This window comes from Prunus persica, chromosome G1 (genome assembly GCF_000346465.2).
Source record: "Prunus persica cultivar Lovell chromosome G1, Prunus_persica_NCBIv2, whole genome shotgun sequence".
Lineage (NCBI taxonomy): Eukaryota > Viridiplantae > Streptophyta > Magnoliopsida > Rosales > Rosaceae > Prunus > Prunus persica.
In genome coordinates, this window is record NC_034009.1 from 38,841,647 (window position 1) to 38,858,364 (window position 16,718).

General features: G+C 35.9%; 3 protein-coding genes and 1 long non-coding RNA gene across 12 annotated transcripts; 2 read left to right on the forward strand and 2 right to left on the reverse strand.

Moving 5' to 3' along the window:
• On the reverse strand, nucleotides 4,632-6,242 carry LOC18791411 (BURP domain protein RD22). Its single transcript, XM_007222552.2, has 3 exons — nucleotides 6,050-6,242; nucleotides 5,802-5,916; nucleotides 4,632-5,565 (listed from the first exon to the last, which is right to left on the reverse strand). Exons 1-3 carry the CDS (start codon nucleotides 6,086-6,088, stop codon nucleotides 4,727-4,729), a joined length of 993 nt encoding a protein of 330 aa, XP_007222614.1. The 5' UTR covers nucleotides 6,089-6,242; the 3' UTR covers nucleotides 4,632-4,726.
• LOC109950127 lies at nucleotides 7,601-8,386 on the forward strand. Its single transcript, XR_002272418.1, has 2 exons — nucleotides 7,601-7,889; nucleotides 7,979-8,386. It is a non-coding gene; the product is annotated as an uncharacterized LOC109950127 (long non-coding RNA).
• LOC18789103 (12-oxophytodienoate reductase 2) lies at nucleotides 8,451-9,841 on the reverse strand. Its single transcript, XM_007223497.2, has 3 exons — nucleotides 9,826-9,841; nucleotides 9,113-9,660; nucleotides 8,451-8,915 (listed from the first exon to the last, which is right to left on the reverse strand). The coding sequence occupies exons 1-3, from the start codon at nucleotides 9,839-9,841 to the stop codon at nucleotides 8,841-8,843; spliced, it is 639 nt and encodes a 212-aa protein (XP_007223559.2). The 3' UTR covers nucleotides 8,451-8,840.
• LOC109950125 lies at nucleotides 10,129-15,525 on the forward strand. Of its 9 annotated transcripts, none has more exons than XR_002272416.1 (8): nucleotides 10,129-10,355; nucleotides 10,729-10,800; nucleotides 10,884-10,896; nucleotides 10,988-11,052; nucleotides 11,498-11,559; nucleotides 14,144-14,208; nucleotides 14,597-14,647; nucleotides 15,194-15,525. XR_002272416.1 is itself a non-coding variant. In XM_020567647.1 (6 exons), exons 2-6 carry the CDS (start codon nucleotides 10,746-10,748, stop codon nucleotides 15,318-15,320), a joined length of 360 nt encoding a protein of 119 aa, XP_020423236.1. In that variant the 5' UTR covers nucleotides 10,130-10,355; nucleotides 10,729-10,745; the 3' UTR covers nucleotides 15,321-15,525. The 9 variants fall into 9 exon arrangements, 3 of the variants coding, with proteins under 3 accessions (XP_020423242.1, XP_020423236.1, XP_020423241.1); XR_002272415.1 differs by having other exon boundaries at nucleotides 10,130-10,355; nucleotides 11,022-11,052; XR_002272417.1 differs by lacking the exon at nucleotides 10,884-10,896 and having other exon boundaries at nucleotides 11,022-11,052.

Sequence of the window (16,718 nt, forward strand, 5' to 3'; positions counted from 1 at the left end):
CGAGGAAAAAAGACTATCGAATGTAGATGGGTGTTTACTATAAAACACAATGCATATAGATCTATCAAGCGACACAAGGCAAGATTTGTGGCAAAAGGGTACACACAGACCTATGGTATAAACTATGAAGAAACCTTTGCACCAGTTGCAAAGTTAAACACCATCAGAGTCTTATTGTCCCTTGCAGCTAATTTGGATTGGCCACTACATCAGTTTGATGTCAAGAATGCTTTTCTACATAGCGAACTCACGGAGGAGGTGTACATGGACATTCCTCCTGGATATAATACTACTCAGACTGGAACAGTTTGCAGGTTACGAAAAGCATTGTATGGATTGAAACAGTCATCACGTGCATGGTTTGGACGGTTCACCATGGCAATAAAGAACAATGGTTTCAAACAGTGCAACTCAGATTATACTCTATTCTTGAAACATAGGAAAGGGAAGGTAACATCATTAATAATCTATGTTGATGATATGATTATTACTGGGAATGATAAACAGGAAATATCACAGCTACAAGACTATTTGGCTACTGAGTTTGAGATGAAGGATCTAGGTGGATTCAAGTATTTCTTAGGAATTGAGGTGGCTCGATCGCAGCAAGACATATTTCTCTCACAAAGGAAATATGTCTTGGACTTGTTGACAGACACATGAATGCTAGATTGCAAACTTGCGGACACTCCTATTGTTCAGAATCATCATCTTGGAGAATATCCGGATCAAGTTCCAACTAACAAAGAAAGATACCAAAGGTTAGTTGGAAGATTGATCTATTTGTCATATACTTGACCAGACTTTGCTTATGCGGTAAGCGTTGTCAGTCAATTTATGCAATCTCCAAGTGAAGACCACATGAATGCAGTTCTTCGGATACTTAGATATTTGAAGTATGCACCTGAAAAAGAACTTATGTTCTCAAAGCATGGTCATCTAAATATTGATGGTTATTCAGATGCAGAGTGGGCAGGTAATATAATAGATAGAAAATCCACATCAGGTTACTTCACATTCGTGAGAGGTAATTTGGTGACATGGAGGAGCAAGAAACAGAATGTAGTAGCTTTGTCCAGTGCAGAAGCCGAGTTCAGAGGCATGACTAAAGGGATTTGTGAACTTCTTTGGTTAAGAAAGTTGCTTACTGAACTTGGGTATAAACCTACATTCACAATGAATCTCTTTTGTGACAACAAGGCTGCTATAGCTATTGCACAGAATCCGGTTCAGCATGATCGTACTAAACATGTTGAGGTGGAACAACACTTTATCAAACAGAAGCTTGAGGCTAAAGTGTTTCAGTTTTCTTTTGTGAAATCCGAAGATCAATTGGCGAATATTTTGACAAAGACGATTTCCAATAAAGCATTCCACAATTCACTGGATCAGTTAGGCATTGGGAACATCTATACACCAACGTGAGGGGGAGTGTTGGCGTGACTTGTGGATATTGACTTACTTTCCTTACACACCAAGATTTCCTATTATAATTGTAATTGATTTACTTTAATTCCTGATTTCATATTGTAAATAAATTTAGGAATATATTATTTACTTGCCCATTCAGGTTTCGTTGTATTATAAATATAACCTCCTACAAGGAGAAGAATACAAAGAAAATTCCCACAAACAAATATTCTCTCATAGTTTTCATATTTTAGCAGGCAACAATTAAAGAAACTACATGGTGTTGGCATAGAAGATATGGTCATCTAAATTTTCCTAACTTGAGAATGTTATAACAAAAAGAATTGGTGTATGGACGGCCTGAAATTGGTGACTTAGAGAAGGTGTGTCAAGGTTGTGCAATGGGAAAATCACACAGAGAGGCATTCGATAAAGAGAAGGCATAGAGAGCAAGCATGCCACTAGAGCTCATACACTCAGATGTGTGTGGACCAATGCAATCCACAACCATTGGAGGTAACAGATACTTCCTATCCTTCACTGATGATTGCACAAGAATGTGTTGGGTATACTTCATGCAACACAAGTATGAAGTATTCAACATCTTCAAGAAATTCAAAGCCATGGTGGAATTACAGAGTGGATACAAGATTAAAAGGCTCAGAAGTGACAGAGGTGGGGAATACACCTCAACTGAATTTTTGAAGTTTTGTGAGCATGTAAGATTGGAAAGGCAGTTAACTATAGCCTATTCACCTCAGCAAAATGGGGTAGCTGAGAGAAAAAATAGAACTATTGTGGAAATGAGTAAAGCAATGATGCATGAGAAGAGGCTACCTTATAAGTTTTGGGGAGAGGCAGTGAACAGGGCTGTCTACATTCAAAACTGATGTCCAACAACAGCTCTAAATGATTCAACTCCATTTGAAGCATTTAGTGGTAGGAAGCTTGGAATTAAGCACCTGAGGGTATTTGGCTGTATGTGTTACTGTCATGTGCCTAGTCAGTTGAGGCTCAAATTGGATGATTCGGCAACCAAGTGTATCTTTATTGGTTATGGTAAGTGTGAGGAGGGCTATAGAGTTTACAACTTGCAAACTCACAAAATTATTGTTTCTAGGAGTGTAATATTTGATGAAGATGCATTATGGGATTGGGGAAAACATGATGTGGAGCATGTTTTTGTTCCTATAAGTTTTGAGGAAAATCCTAGAACCACTGAAGAAGAAGATGAAGTCACAGGTTCACCTACAACAGAATCTTAGATTGAAAGTGGCTCAGGTTCAACTAGTGCCAGTTCACAAAGTGCATCACCAAGTTCTACTCCTGTGAAACTAAGAGATATAGCTGAGATCTATCCTAGATGCAATATGAGCATCATTGAGCCAGAAAATTATGAAGAAGCTTCAAAAGATAAAGCTTGGCAGAAAGCTATGGAGGTTGAAATGGATATGATTGATAAAAATGAGACATGGGAATTGGTAAACAGACCAATTTAAATGGGTTTATAAAACTAAGTTAAATCTTGATGGTTCAATACAGAAACACAAAGCTAGGCTGGTGGTCAAAGGTTATGCACAAAAGCCTGGAATTGACTTCAATGAAACTTTTGCTCCTGTTGCCAGATTAGACACCATTAGAACTCTTATTGCATTGGCAGCTCAAAAGGGGTGGAAGTTGTATCAATTGGATGTCAAGTCTGCTTTTCTGAATGGTGTGCTTAAGGAAGAAGTATATGTGGACCAGCCAGATGGTTTTGTGATTAAGAACTCTAAAGACAAAGTGTACAAACTAAAGAAAGCTCTGTATGGTCTAAAACAGGCGCCAAGAGCATGGTATGAGGAAATAAATTCGTATCTTATTGACTGCGGTTATACAAGGAGCTCTAGTGAAGCAACTCTCTATTGCAAGACCAAGGAAAACTCTAGAACACTCATTGTATCGATATATGTTGATGATATAGTGTATACAAGAAGCAGTGAAGAATTGATTGCAGATTTTAAGTCTGAGATGATGAGAAGGTATGAAATGACTAACTTCGGTCTTTTGTATCATTTTCTTGGTATGGCTGTGATTCAAATTGAAAAGAGTATTTTCATAAGTCAAAAGAAATATGCTTTGACTAAGCAAGTTTGGCTTAAAACAATGTAAACCTGTTAGCACTACTCTGGTGGCAAGTGAGAAATTATGCAAAGCTGATGGAAGTGATCCAACAAATGAGAATGAATATAGGCAAATTGTGGGAAGTTTGTTGTACTTAACAGCTACAAGGCCTGACATAATGTTTGCAGCTAGCTTATTAGCTAGATTCATGCATTGTCCTAAAAGAAACACTATGGAACAACTAAGAGGGTGTTGAGGTATATCAAAGGCACAATTGATTATGGTATTGAATACCAGAAGGGAAAAGAAGTTGTATTAATTGGATACTGTGACAGTGACTGGAGTGGGAGTCAAGATGACATGAAGAGCACTTCTGGATATGCTTTCTCATTTGGAAGTGGAGTGTTCTCTTGGGCATCTGTCAAGCAACCCAGTGTTGCTCTCTCCACAGCTGAAGTTGAATATGTTAGTGCAAATGAAGCTACTACTCAAGCTATATGGTTGAGGTTTGTGCTTGAAGACTTTGGAGAATTGCAGACAGAGGCAACTCCATTAATGGTAGATAACACCTCTGCCATTGCAATGACAAGGAATCCAGTTTTCCATCAAAAGACCAAACACATTAACTGCATATACCATTTCATTCGAGATGCTTTGCAAGAAGGTGTGGTGGATCTAAGATACTGCAAGTCTGAAGAGCAAGCAGCTGACATATTCACTAAAGCTTTGTCTAAGGATCGATTCAATTACTTAAGAGGTCTACTTGGTGTTAAACCAGTCAACAATTTAGAAGGGAATGTCGAATTATAAATTCCTGCTACTTTAGGTTTTATTTTACAGATGTAATATTTTGGTTGGATGAAACTTATATGACTCAGATTTAAGACAAGTGTCCAGCTTACATTGCTGGATCAATTGTAAGGCTGAGATCACACTCTCAACATTGTAAAAAGGAATGGTTCCGTTAGAAATGAGAGTATTGTGCACTTCCATGTTTTGTGCATAGCAACGAACCTTTGAGCATTACTGAGTTGCCAATCCATTCTTTCTCTGCATTTTTCTGTTTTCTTAAATTCATCTGGTTTTGTGTGAGCTGATGCATTGTGTGTGCAAGTTCTGATTGAAATCTCAACAGAAGAGGCAGAAATAAGTAGAGTAGGGAGATAATTATACAGGGGTGCAAGCTTATTATACGTACAATGCTAAGTGATGATCATGCAGATTTGTGGTTCGGAACCCAGGCAATAGCATCTGTGGAAAGGAAATGGCAGATGGGAATGGTTCCGGGCTTAACTTTGAGGATTTGGAAGGCCAAATGCTTTGGGTTCCATTCTGATGTGTCTAGATGGCAGATGGTTACTGCTTTAACCTTCACCCCATCATCGCCTTTCAGGGAGAGAACATAAGCTGCTGTCTGTTTTATTGCATGGCAGAAAAACACAGCATAGGGATAGTTCTCCTTATGACACACAACGACTTTGTCACCTGCCAACTTCTTCAGTCCCGGCATTGTTGTATACTTGTGCATGGACATGGTGGCTCCTTTTTCCAATACCTCAGTCGAGATTGCTTGAACGTTTCTTGTTCTAAGCTTGGAAGTGCTAAAATCAACCATTGATTCTAAAGATGTGGCGCAATATCTTTCCTCTCCCTTAATGCCTGGAGCTTCACACTCTTCGATTGTTTTCTTAATTGTTTTGGCTTCCACAGATGTTGGCTTCACTGAAAAATGGTTGAAAATTTCTGATAGTTTGTTAGAGGAGAAGGGGATCGATTGAGCACTTTCACGTGGCAGGAAAGTAGCCGTGTTTGAATTTCTAGTGAATTGGAAGTTCATTGTTGCGCCAAGGCGCATGTCCTTCCCCAAGAAGAAAATAGTCATGTTTTTATAATATTGGAGTTGATTGTCAGAATTAGGAACTCCTGCATACTGTACTTGAATTGTGTATCCGCTAAACAATGCCTTCATTTTAGGTTTGCCGTTGTGGTCCGTTGGCTTTCCATTCCCAACAGCATTCATGATATTTGTGCTCTTTTCTTCATTTGTGGAGTCTGAAAATTATATATCAACGTCATAATGGAAAATAAGTGATCAGCCGATTGAAGAGTCAGTGAGACATTTGTGAATATGTTGCCGTACGTACTCTAGTACCATACTATAATTACTCATGTAGAGGTTAATAATAAATTGGAAAACAGTAGTTAACCGATAAATATGTGGTCGAACAAATTTTAGTAAAATGGCAGGTAGAAAAAATATCTAAGATTCTAAAGTGATTAACACAAACCAGGATGCAGAAGTTCACTGATAGTTCTTGGCATCTGTGTGTTTGGCAGGACGGAGTTCCAGTAAAGTTGAGCTGCTGGTTGAGCAGCATGGTTTGCCAGTGCCACCGCTGCTAGCTGCAACATTAATTCGAACTCAAATTAAAATCAAATCACAAAGTGTAATTAATTAGTGGACGACACTTTCGGAGAGGATTATATAGAGTACAGTGAGAGAGAATGGAAAAGTTAATCAAATTGCAAAGCTTACACTGAGAATAGCAAAGATGAGTGGGAGATGAAACCCCATTAGGACTGAAATTAACTTGGCAACAGATGTAGCTAGTGGATATGAAGCAAGAAATTAAAGAAAGTCGGAGCTGGCTCTTATAGTAACAGTAGCAACTGGCTTCACCATTTTATGGACGAATGATGAGGGGTACCCAGAAGTAACACTCCACCCACCAATAATAGAGCTTAATTACTTCCCACTGCCTCACTCACTTAAATTCATTTGAGGCAAGTGGCATGATGTGATGTATCAGACATAATACATGGTTAATCATAATGGACGCAAGTGATTAAATTTGAGATAATATTGAAAATAATAATACACAATAGGTTTTCAATCGAGAGGGGGTGGAGAGCTCACTAGGACTTGAAAACAAAAAAAAAATATGTCCATATATAATTAAAGGGTACAATTTCTGCTTTATTAATTTTACTTGATTTTCCGTGGTTCAGAAAATTCCCAGAAAACAAAAGATTTTATAAATCCAGCGAACCATGTTTGGCCTACACATATTGGTCTTGTGGTGTAGGTGGTGGCTAAGGTGATAAGTATTCCGCAGCCTCCCCTGCATTACTCCATTTTCTGTCTTCTTCATTGTCTCCCAATTGTGATGAACAGCCAAAGATGTCTGCCAGTTGTGGATATGGTTTTCGTCTTGAAAGAAACCCAAATAAAAAAATTTCAAATTAAGGTATATAAGATGATCTACAATCATGCTCCCTATTTTTTAGTTAAATTTAGCTAAAAACACACAAAAGCTATTTTAGGAGCTCTTTATAAAATTTGAACTCCAATCATACTCCCTAGTTTAGAGAATCATAAATACTTAAATTATTTTTTAATTCAATATAATTGGTTCATCTGTCTACAAAATAATATAAAAAAATAATTTGATTTAATTAAAAATTTAAAATATGCATAAAACAAAGCAACATTAAATTATAGGGAGTCAATAAAAGTCATTTCTCTCTCCTCAGATTTAGGAGCTCCTAGAGGTCCCCTTATTTTAGGAGGTGGATAGGGAGCATGGTTGGAGTTATACTTTTCCAATTCCTCCCTAAAATTTGTCTAAGGAGATGGTTTAGAGAGCTCATTGTGGATGATACTTAACCAATTAAAGAAACCCAAAAATCTTCAGTATGACGTAACATATGTTGTCCACATCACTCATGTTTTACCAGAGTTAGAGCATTCTATTGTGAATTTTAGACAACCTGAAAAATGGAGATTATAAAGATTAGTCTAAATACAAATTATACTCGCAAGTGCACAAGGTCAATCGTAATATAGTACTGGCTAATACGAGGCCATTCCCACGAGGATTGAGTTCAACTTCCAATTAGTCCAACCTAATTTACTTCACAAAATATTTTAACTACTCTAATTATATAAACAAGAAAGGGTTAATGACCTAAATGGTCCCCCAACTATCGCTCCAGTACCATTTTGGTCCACCAACTAAAATTTTCATTTCAAACGTCCTTAAACTTTTTATTTTGTACTAAGAGGGTCCTTTCGTCAAAGTCTGTGTATTATTCCGTTAAATCGAGGGACAAAACCGTATTTTTAGGTGAGTATCCTCTTCTAAAACGACCAAGCCACTATAGTATCGCATTCCCTCCCATTTATGTTAGAAGCTCCACCAAAAACCCCAAATTAGAACCCTAGGTTTGCAATTTCGGAGATTTCAACGTCAGAGATTTCAACGACCTCAAGTGGGACGAGTCGGTACTGCGCCTATGGGACGAAGATAATTCGTCGGACTTCGTGGACAGATTTGAACCCAGGAAGAAGGTTCGATGCTTGTGATAAAAATTGGGTAATTTATTATTTGGGTTGCAAAAGTTGTTCTTTTCCATTTGTAATTGCTTGATGAGGTTTGAAATTTGGTAAGATTTGATTTGCCAGAATAGCAGAAGAGGTATGCATTATTTCGAGTGGGTGGATAATGAAACTTGTCCAAGAGGAAAACAAGTGGTCCCTGGTTTGCTTAGAAGACTTAGAGCAACGAAGGAGGAAGGTAGAGCAAAGGAAGAACAATTGAGAGCTGTGGAAGCAAAAAAGAAAGAACTGCAGCATAAATTGCAAGAAATGGTTCAGGAAAAAAAGGTTTTTGAATGGGGTCATGGCAAAGACAATTCATAATATGGGTTTCCTTGATTTTGTCTTGGGGTTTGTTTATAACATTTGTGATGAGTGGGAAGTTGTAATTGTTATGGGGTTTGTTCCTTTGAATGTAAAGGTTCTGAAATGTGCATTAGTGTTTTGCAATATGCATTAGTGTTATGAAATTTTCTTGAATTGAGGTTATTTGAATATCTGGGAGATGCCATTCCATTGAGTATAACAAATTAAAAGCCATTCCATTCTTGACCACACAGGCAATTTACAAAATGAACATCCATATAAACATTCGAATTCCAATTACATAGTTTGAGCCCATGAAACTGAAGACCAGTTAGACCAATTATAGAATTCCAATTACAAAATGCACCTGCCTAAAAAAGTACATAAGCCAAAACAGACAACCAATTACACAGTTTGAGCTGTTCTAGCTCAAAACCAAGGACACAAAGTACACAAAATCCTCATGCCCAAAAAAGTACCTAACCCAAAATAGGCAAGCAATTACATAGTTTTAGCCCTCAAACTCAAAACCAATTACACAGTCTAAAGTCAGAATCAGTCCCTTTTGTCACAAAATCCCTCTGGCCAGAAAATTACATATCCCAAAATACACAAAATACGACAGCCTTAGCAATAATTTCCCCTATATTGAGGCCATGCTATTATCTTGGGAAATGTTGTCCAAAGTTGGTCCTCCTTGTCCCCTTCCTCTTGCCACCTAAACAATGTAGTAATGTCAGGTGTATAATAGTTGAAAATTGGCAATTAGTGAAATGAATAAGAAAATTGGCAATGGTGGAAGAGTGGTAACAATACGAATAAGCAGATTAATATCTAAGTATGTTCAAGCTTCCTTGAGCTGCAGGAAACTTAAGCAGTAGTTTCAAGAAATGGATAATCAGTGTAACCAATTACCGGATCAGATGTATAGAATGTCTCTCGGTTGTACTTATTTAGAGGAGCATTAAGCTCAAATCTCTTGGGAAAATCTGGATTAGCCAAGAACAAACGTCCATAAGCAATAAGATCTGCACGACCCTCTGCCACAGCATTGTTCCCATCTTCCCTGTCAAAACCACCAGCAGCAATGAAGGTACCTTTAAAAGCTTCTCTCATGGGCAGAAGACTGTAAGGGGTTTCACTTTTGTCTCCAACTGTCTTCATTCTTGGCTCAACCACATGGCAGTACAGGATCCCGTATTTGTTCAAGGATTTGGCCATATAAAGGCCTAATGCTTTCGGATTCGAATACCCTGATTCCATATAGTCTGCAAATGGTGATAATCTAATTCCAACTTTATCTGCTCCTATCTCATTAGCAACAGCTTCAACGATTTCCAGAGCAAACCGGCAACGATTCTCCAGCGATCCACCATATTCATCTGTTCGATCGTTCACTTGGTCTTTCATAAACTGATCAATCAGGTAGCCATGAGCCCCATGAATTTCAACCCCATCAAAGCCTACATATCACACAAGCATTTTCTAATGTATTTTTATTTATTTTTAATTCATTTTTTGTTTCAATGTCGCCCCTTGTGCCTTGAATCGGGTAATAGTAATTTATGTGATAATATTTATCCATTTATGACGTTTGTCATTGAATAGAAAAGGAAAATATCGCAAACAGATCCCAGAGAGCATTTAAAGCCCCCTCCTTCACTGTGCCAAACATAAAGCTTCCAAAAGAAAATCCGTGGCAAAAATTCTATATATACTAAAACCCAATGCAACTAAATACTGTAGCTAAGCACAGTAAATTTAAGAAAATGCCTTTATTTTAAACTGTTCAGTCAGCTTTTTCTCTCCCTTTGCACAGTAAAATTGCGATTTTGCCCTTGGCTAATTGTTTTGTGTTTTTCCCGTTTTGCCCTCTCTTTCCTTGGGATGTAACTAGCGGCTGTTTAGGGTTGAGAGGCGTCTGGCTGGATTTCAACTAGCTGGTTGGAGAGCTTCAAGGGTAAAATGGGAGAGGTGTTGGTTCTTCGATGTCTACATCTGGAGTCTTTTACTGTTTTACACAGCCATAGTTCACCGACTTCAGTTTTGGCTTCCATTCTTCACCGACTTCCTTGCTTTCTTCTCTTTCGATTCGAAGATCAATTTCCATCTAAACTCATCTCCGTCTGCTGCTCGCCTGGCCTTGGCCTCTGATCAGGTTAGCCTCTTAATGGTTCATGAAACTATAGTGAAGTATCTGAAATTCAATTTGGTTTAACGATATACCAATTTAAATTTCTCTATCTGATTAATATCATAGTTTGAGATGTGCAACAGATTTCTTAGGTTCCGACTTCTGATCTCTTTGCACGATGTGATTGTTAGTTAACCCAAAACATCCTTTTAGTTATTGAGTTTTGCTGATGTGATAAGGCCCCTTAAAACCAATATCTCCCTCTTTATTGAGTTTTCAGTGGATAAATTTTGCTCATAGTTTTCTTCAATTGCGTTTAATTGAATCTTAATTAATAAGCATGTGTTTTTATTTAATATATCTGTGTGTTTTAATGTGCAAAGGGTCGTGTTTTCAGGTGATTTTATCATTAAGATGCCAATGTTGACTGCTCCAAGTACAATTGTTAGCTCGCCTCTATTGCCAACAGGTATTTTATGAGTACCCATTGCTAAGTTTCTGTGATTTTTTTAAGATAATAATACTAATGATTGATTTGATTGGAAGCTACAGATTTTGAAATGAGGTATTTCTTCCATCAGTTTGTGTTTTCATTGTTTACCGACTTCCTTGCCTTCGTCTTTTTCATCGCTATGATCTTCCTCTTATCTTCCAAGGTGCTCACTTTCCGACTCACTTGGGTTCTATCAGGAAGGGGATTGAATCTCACAGATTAGCTCAGGTATTTCCATTGTTCTTATTATTAATTTTTTTAATCAATTGTCGATTCAATGACTTTGCTCTCTTGGAGAAATCTTAGAAATGGAAATCATTCCCAATTTCTGTTTTGGTTGCCAATAAAACAGTGGAAAGCAAAGACCAAGGGTGCTTGAAGAAAAAAAAAATTCCTTTTTTAATCTGTTTTTGGTTGCTGTATCCTAAATATGGAGAAAAAAAAATTAATGATAAAACACAAGGAAAAAAGAAGTGAAGATTAATCATGTTTCGACAAAATAGAATTGGGTGCTTTATTCTTTTTGGGCTTAACTTTTCTCATAGATTGCTTGCACTTGAGGGCATTCCCCCGCATGTTATTGTTTTAATGCTTTTGTCCTCTGTTGGGTCATTTGGGTTGGTGTCATTTTACATTGCTAACCTTATGTTTGTATATATTGCTTGAATTTCAGCTGCACCCAGAAAACTATCTGAGAAGATAATCTGCAGAGCAAGGAATTTGCAATCTATTGAGGTTAAGTATCTTTGAAACCACTCCAATGACCTCCTCTCCTTTGAGTTGTAGTTTCATTTAAGTTGCCAAAAACTCCTGCAGTAACTTTGATACCTCACCAGCTACATGTTCCAATGGATCTTTTTTTGCTTCACAGTTTCTTAGGTTCCATTTAATTTGGTATTTATTTTGGTGTGATATATTTCTCTTAGGGTGTGTCAAATGGTAAAGCTGCAAGTAAACCATCCATTGATAATAATAAAAATGAGCTTTCTAACCCTAAACCCTCTAATATCTGAGTATATTGTTGAATCTATTGGGTGTTTTGTTGAGGTTACAACAATGGATTGAAACATCTGAGCATGTTGTTGAATATTTGGAGTGTTTTGAGACTGATGGAGAGAGAAAAACATAGGAAAATAGTATCTGAATAGAGTTTTTTTCTTTCAATTACTTATAAGATTTCTTCATATAAAGCCCTTTGTTTAATATCAGTTTCTATTGAGCTCCCTTAGTTTTTGGTGGATGTTGGTGTGTAAGTGTGTGTTCTTCCTGTTATTCACACTAAACCCATTTTTCTGGAAGGCCATAACGGTATAAATTAGGTCAAAATGCTTCTGTAGAGGACTTTTCTGTATGTATGGAATTTTGATCTTTGTGGAAATATGAATGGTATGTTAGAAAGTGAATTCATATAGACTGCATAGTTGGAATTTTGAGTTCTTAGGTTTATTTTTGTGCAAAGTCTTCTGTTAGAAGATTCATTAAAGAGCCATTTCTTTCCTTTTTAAGTCTCTCTTCTATCACTTGAAAGGCTAAAGTACTTGCAAGGGCATGAATTCTTGCAGGAATTATAGCTCATGAGAGCAATACTTTTTTTATTTATTTATATAAATCTATTTAAAGGATGAGACATAGAAGGATCTTTGAAAATTATGGTTTGGAATGGATATTTTGCAGACCAAAGTTTGAGAGGTCTGTCATTGGGAATGCATAATTGTATCCAAAAGCTTCCCGTGATGAACTTTAGGCCAAACTCATAAAGAGAGAACATTTAAATTCGTAAAGAAGGGGTAGTGTTCAAGCTATTTCCCAAGTTATTATTTCAAATCTTTGCCCTTCCAAGTTTTAAAGGTTTAAATTGTTTGTTAGGGTTTCTCAATTTGGGTGTTTGATTTACGAATTTTAATTCTTCTCTCTTTCTAAGTTTGAAAACTACCTTCATTATCTGGTTGGAGTGTTGATGTAACCAGAACCAGATTTTAAATTCAGTTGGGATTGTTGGGAGATAAGAATGGGAGATTTTTTTTGGCTGGCTCTTTGTCAGTTGGGATTTGTTTTTCTTTTCTTTTCTTAATGCTTCATAATTCCTGTTTTGCTTTAGCAAAGTGTTCAGCTCGCATGAATTTGATCTTTCGGTTAATAGAGCATAGAAATTAGCTTACGGCACCATATGAAAATGGGTTTAATTTTCTTTAGGTTTACAGTGAAGAAGTCGATCGTTTAAAAGGGTTTTTCTTCAAGAACAAACATATAGTGTAATTTAAGATAAACAAAAAGAAACTAAACTATTTTTATATCACCAAAAATTTCAGTGTCTCTGATACCAAATCAGACCAAAGTGAGTCAAATTAAAGTTAGTAACCAACTGAACTTACTACAAGTGAAATGTGTCTGAACAATGAGTTGAGGCAAACATCAGAGGAGCCACAATAAGTTATTAATTGTTCTTCAAAACAAGAAAACAAACTAAAGAAATTAAACACATAATTTCAAAAGTTCAGAGTGAATTGTGTCCTGTCTGCTTTTTTTTTTTTTTTATAAACTCCACAATCAGTTTTGCCCTTGCATGGCCCTCTGAAATTTGGAACTGTTCAGTTAAACCCATATGTGCCATAAGAAGCCAGACATGGGTGAGTAGCTCTCCTCCTCGCCTGAGCTGCTGAGCCTGACCACTCCATCGACATTGATTGGCGGCATAAGGGAGCATCTCCACCCACACATGACTTACAAACTGCCACTTTCTCCCTCTATTTGACTCCAGGGACTGCAAGGCTTTAGCAAGCCTGCATGCATCAAATAGAACTGACTTGCTTCTATCTCCTTTCACTTTAGATGGAAGGATGTCTGTGCACACATCCAGTAGCTTTGTGCATGCTTTCCTTTCACCCAATTTCATTATTTTCTTTTCCTTGAAAAATCCTTCAGCCTCAGCACATGTGTCTCTAAACCTTATCTGTCCAATCCCATTCAGTCGCATGAAGGGGCACATGACTAATAGTTCGATAACAGCTTACTGTTTTCACAATTTTCACTAGGAACCGAGTTCGAGTTTCGATTCACATCAGAATAATAACATAGATCAGTTTGTGCATTTGGTATTTGTTTTTGTGTGATATTTTTCTGTTAGGGCGTGTCAAATGGTAAAGCTGTTGATTTGTTGGAATTTAGGGTTTATGATTTGTTGATTAAATTTTGTGATGGACCTCTTTTCCTCTTTCTGTTGGTGCATTTGTCTTAATTAAATTTGTTTCTTTAAAAAAAAAAATGGTGTGTTGATTAATTGATATGACAGTTTGGTTTGATTAATTCATGTGTATGACAGCAAAGGTTGGGAGCTGCTTTTGGAGCCTCATTTATTTGGCCTGCAAGCTTGATTTACTTCTCCAGGTTTTCATTCTCTTCCATCTCCATCTCCGATTTTAATCTACTGGTTTGGAAAAGCTCATATTCAAGTGATTTTTAAACTCTAAATCCCTAATTGATGATAATGCCTAATATTTTTAGTTAGTTGAAATTTTTATAATGAGTTATTAGATGAATATTGATGATTTTCTTTGTGGATAATGATTTATTAGATTGAATGAATATTGATGATTTTGTGTGTGGATAATGATTTGTTGGATTATAGATGACTATATATGATTATTTGATTTGTTGGAATTTAGGGTTTATGATTTGTTGATTAAATTTTGTGATAGACTTTTTTTTATAACTTAATAATCTATTTATCGATGATGTGTAAATAACATAGTAGCATATTTAAATTTTTTAACAGGTGTTTTGAATCAAGTGCTTCCTTCTATTCTTCAAAAAGACATATATTCTGGTAAACTTAATTGAGTTTGAGCTTATGGGGTTAAACTTTTTGCCATATTTTTATTGCACTGTTTCTTTTCTTATTCTTATATGCAGGGATGATTTGTTTCTTTTTTTCCTTCTTCTCAATTTCAAACAGATTTACAGTACTTTCTCTTGCTGAAATTTTGTGAAATATATGTATATAGGGGAGCTCAAATTAAGAAATAGTGGTTACGCATTATTCCTTTTTCATAAAATTCAATTTTTCTTCAATACATCAAACTATGATTCTTTTACCTCTCTTCAACTTTTCCTTTAGATAAACACAGAATTTAAAATATGTTTACTTTGTGTTACATCAATTGGAAAGCCATCTAGAACTTGCTCATTAGTTCTCTTAATTTCGTTACTTTGTGTTTCCTCGATTGGAAAACCATTTATAACTTTCTTATTAAATTGTTAAATTATATTATTCATGTTTATACATAATTAGATGTTTATGATTATTGTCCTAACTCAATTTTCCCCATTCATCAACACTAACACTTACTATTTTCCCACTTTTTTATAACAGGTCAAGATCTCCATCAAAGAGAAGAAAAGTCATGAAGAAATTGCAAAACAAAAACTGCCCAATTAAACAGCATGCTACTCAAAACTATCTAAATTTTGCTATTTTGATAACTGCTTCGCACTATTAATATCTCAATGTATATACAAACATGCCTACTATTTTAACATAACAAGCAGCCTGTAAAATATGGTATTACTTTCTTTTTTAGCAACTTATACTTCCTTAGTTAAGCATAATGCTACAAATTAAATCTCATTGTATATAAACAATCTTATTTTGTCTACGTAATTTCAAAACCCGCAGCATCGTGCGGGCTTTTTTTCTAGTGTAAACTAAATATCAAGATATTTCCTAAGATGCACTTCTCTTATGAACAATCAGTTTCATACCCCAAGAGCTGTTCTCCCACTTCTTCTTCACATCGCAGCCTTCATTGCAGCAAGCAATTCCTTTTTCGTGGGGACCATTTTTATGTCAATTTTGATGTAAGATACGGAAAGTCTCTCAAAATTCATTTGGCATAGCAAGGTGCTTGGTGGATGACTGCATGTCTATTTTGGCTCAATTTGCTCGAGCCTTTATTTTACATGTTTTTGGGGAAGCAAATACAGTAGCACATCATTTAGCACATGACTTATTGGTAACAAATTTTATTTTTGTCCACCCTATGGTAGGGGTATATTACATACTCTTATAGATATATTATCATTCTCTTGCCTATTGCATAGGTATATATATGTATTTTTCATATTTTCGATAACATATAATAATATTTTATGTACCATTTTTTTAATAGGTAGCATACAATTTTTATTTGTCTATTTTTGTATCTAAATTATACGTGATCTTCTTATTTATGTTCCTAACTTATAAGTAATCTTTTAATTTATGTTCCTGACTTATACGTAACACGATTTATCACTAAGTTTTTTCCATTGCTAATAATAACACTCTTTACCTTTATGTTAGGTACATAATTTCATGTCGCCTAAGTAATTGGTATAATATGTGGATTTTCACTGTCATGAATTAAATTAAATTTTATCCATATATGAGGTAAATATTACCAAGGAAAGAATTGAAAATTTAATTTATGAAATTCAATTATGATATTAAATTTAGATTTTCAATGTGTTTTCTTTATTTACCCTAATGGGTAAATTGACACAAGAAAAAGGTAATAAAAGTCAAAGGACTTACATCTAAAACCAAAAACGCGTGGACTAAATTCAATGACAGCTAATCATTTTGGATCTAAGAACCCCTTATATTTTCCACTCAAAGGTTCTTAAAGGGAGCTTCAAGCATTGATCAACACTTCTACTCAACACCATTTAAGAAAAATATGCTTGTAAGTGTCCAAAGTTGTTATTGTCATAATTATTGCTAGAGTGATTGTCTTGCATTTCCTATTAGAGGCATAGCCGTGCGGCTATACTTTTTAAATATATTTGAATATTTTAAAGGTATAGCTGGTCGGCTATACTCTTTCATGTATCCAGGGTTTAGCGCTCCTTTTCCATGT

Coding starts and splice junctions, on each gene's coding strand:
- LOC18791411 (XM_007222552.2), bottom strand. CDS start 6,088: ATGGGGTTTCATCTCCCACTCATCTTTGCTATTCTCAGT. Junction 5,917..6,049: donor TCATCTTTGCTATTCTCAGT/GTAAGCTTTGCA, acceptor TTAATGTTGCAG/CTAGCAGCGGTGGCACTGGC. Junction 5,566..5,801: donor CAGTGAACTTCTGCATCCTG/GTTTGTGTTAAT, acceptor TATAATTTTCAG/ACTCCACAAATGAAGAAAAG.
- LOC18789103 (XM_007223497.2), bottom strand. Junction 8,916..9,112: donor CATTCTATACATCTGATCCG/GTAATTGGTTAC, acceptor TACATTGTTTAG/GTGGCAAGAGGAAGGGGACA.
- LOC109950125 (XM_020567647.1), top strand. CDS start 10,746: ATGCCAATGTTGACTGCTCCAAGTACAATTGTTAGCTCGCCTCTATTG. Junction 10,801..11,497: donor CTCGCCTCTATTGCCAACAG/GTATTTTATGAG, acceptor CTTGAATTTCAG/CTGCACCCAGAAAACTATCT. Junction 11,560..14,143: donor GGAATTTGCAATCTATTGAG/GTTAAGTATCTT, acceptor TGTGTATGACAG/CAAAGGTTGGGAGCTGCTTT.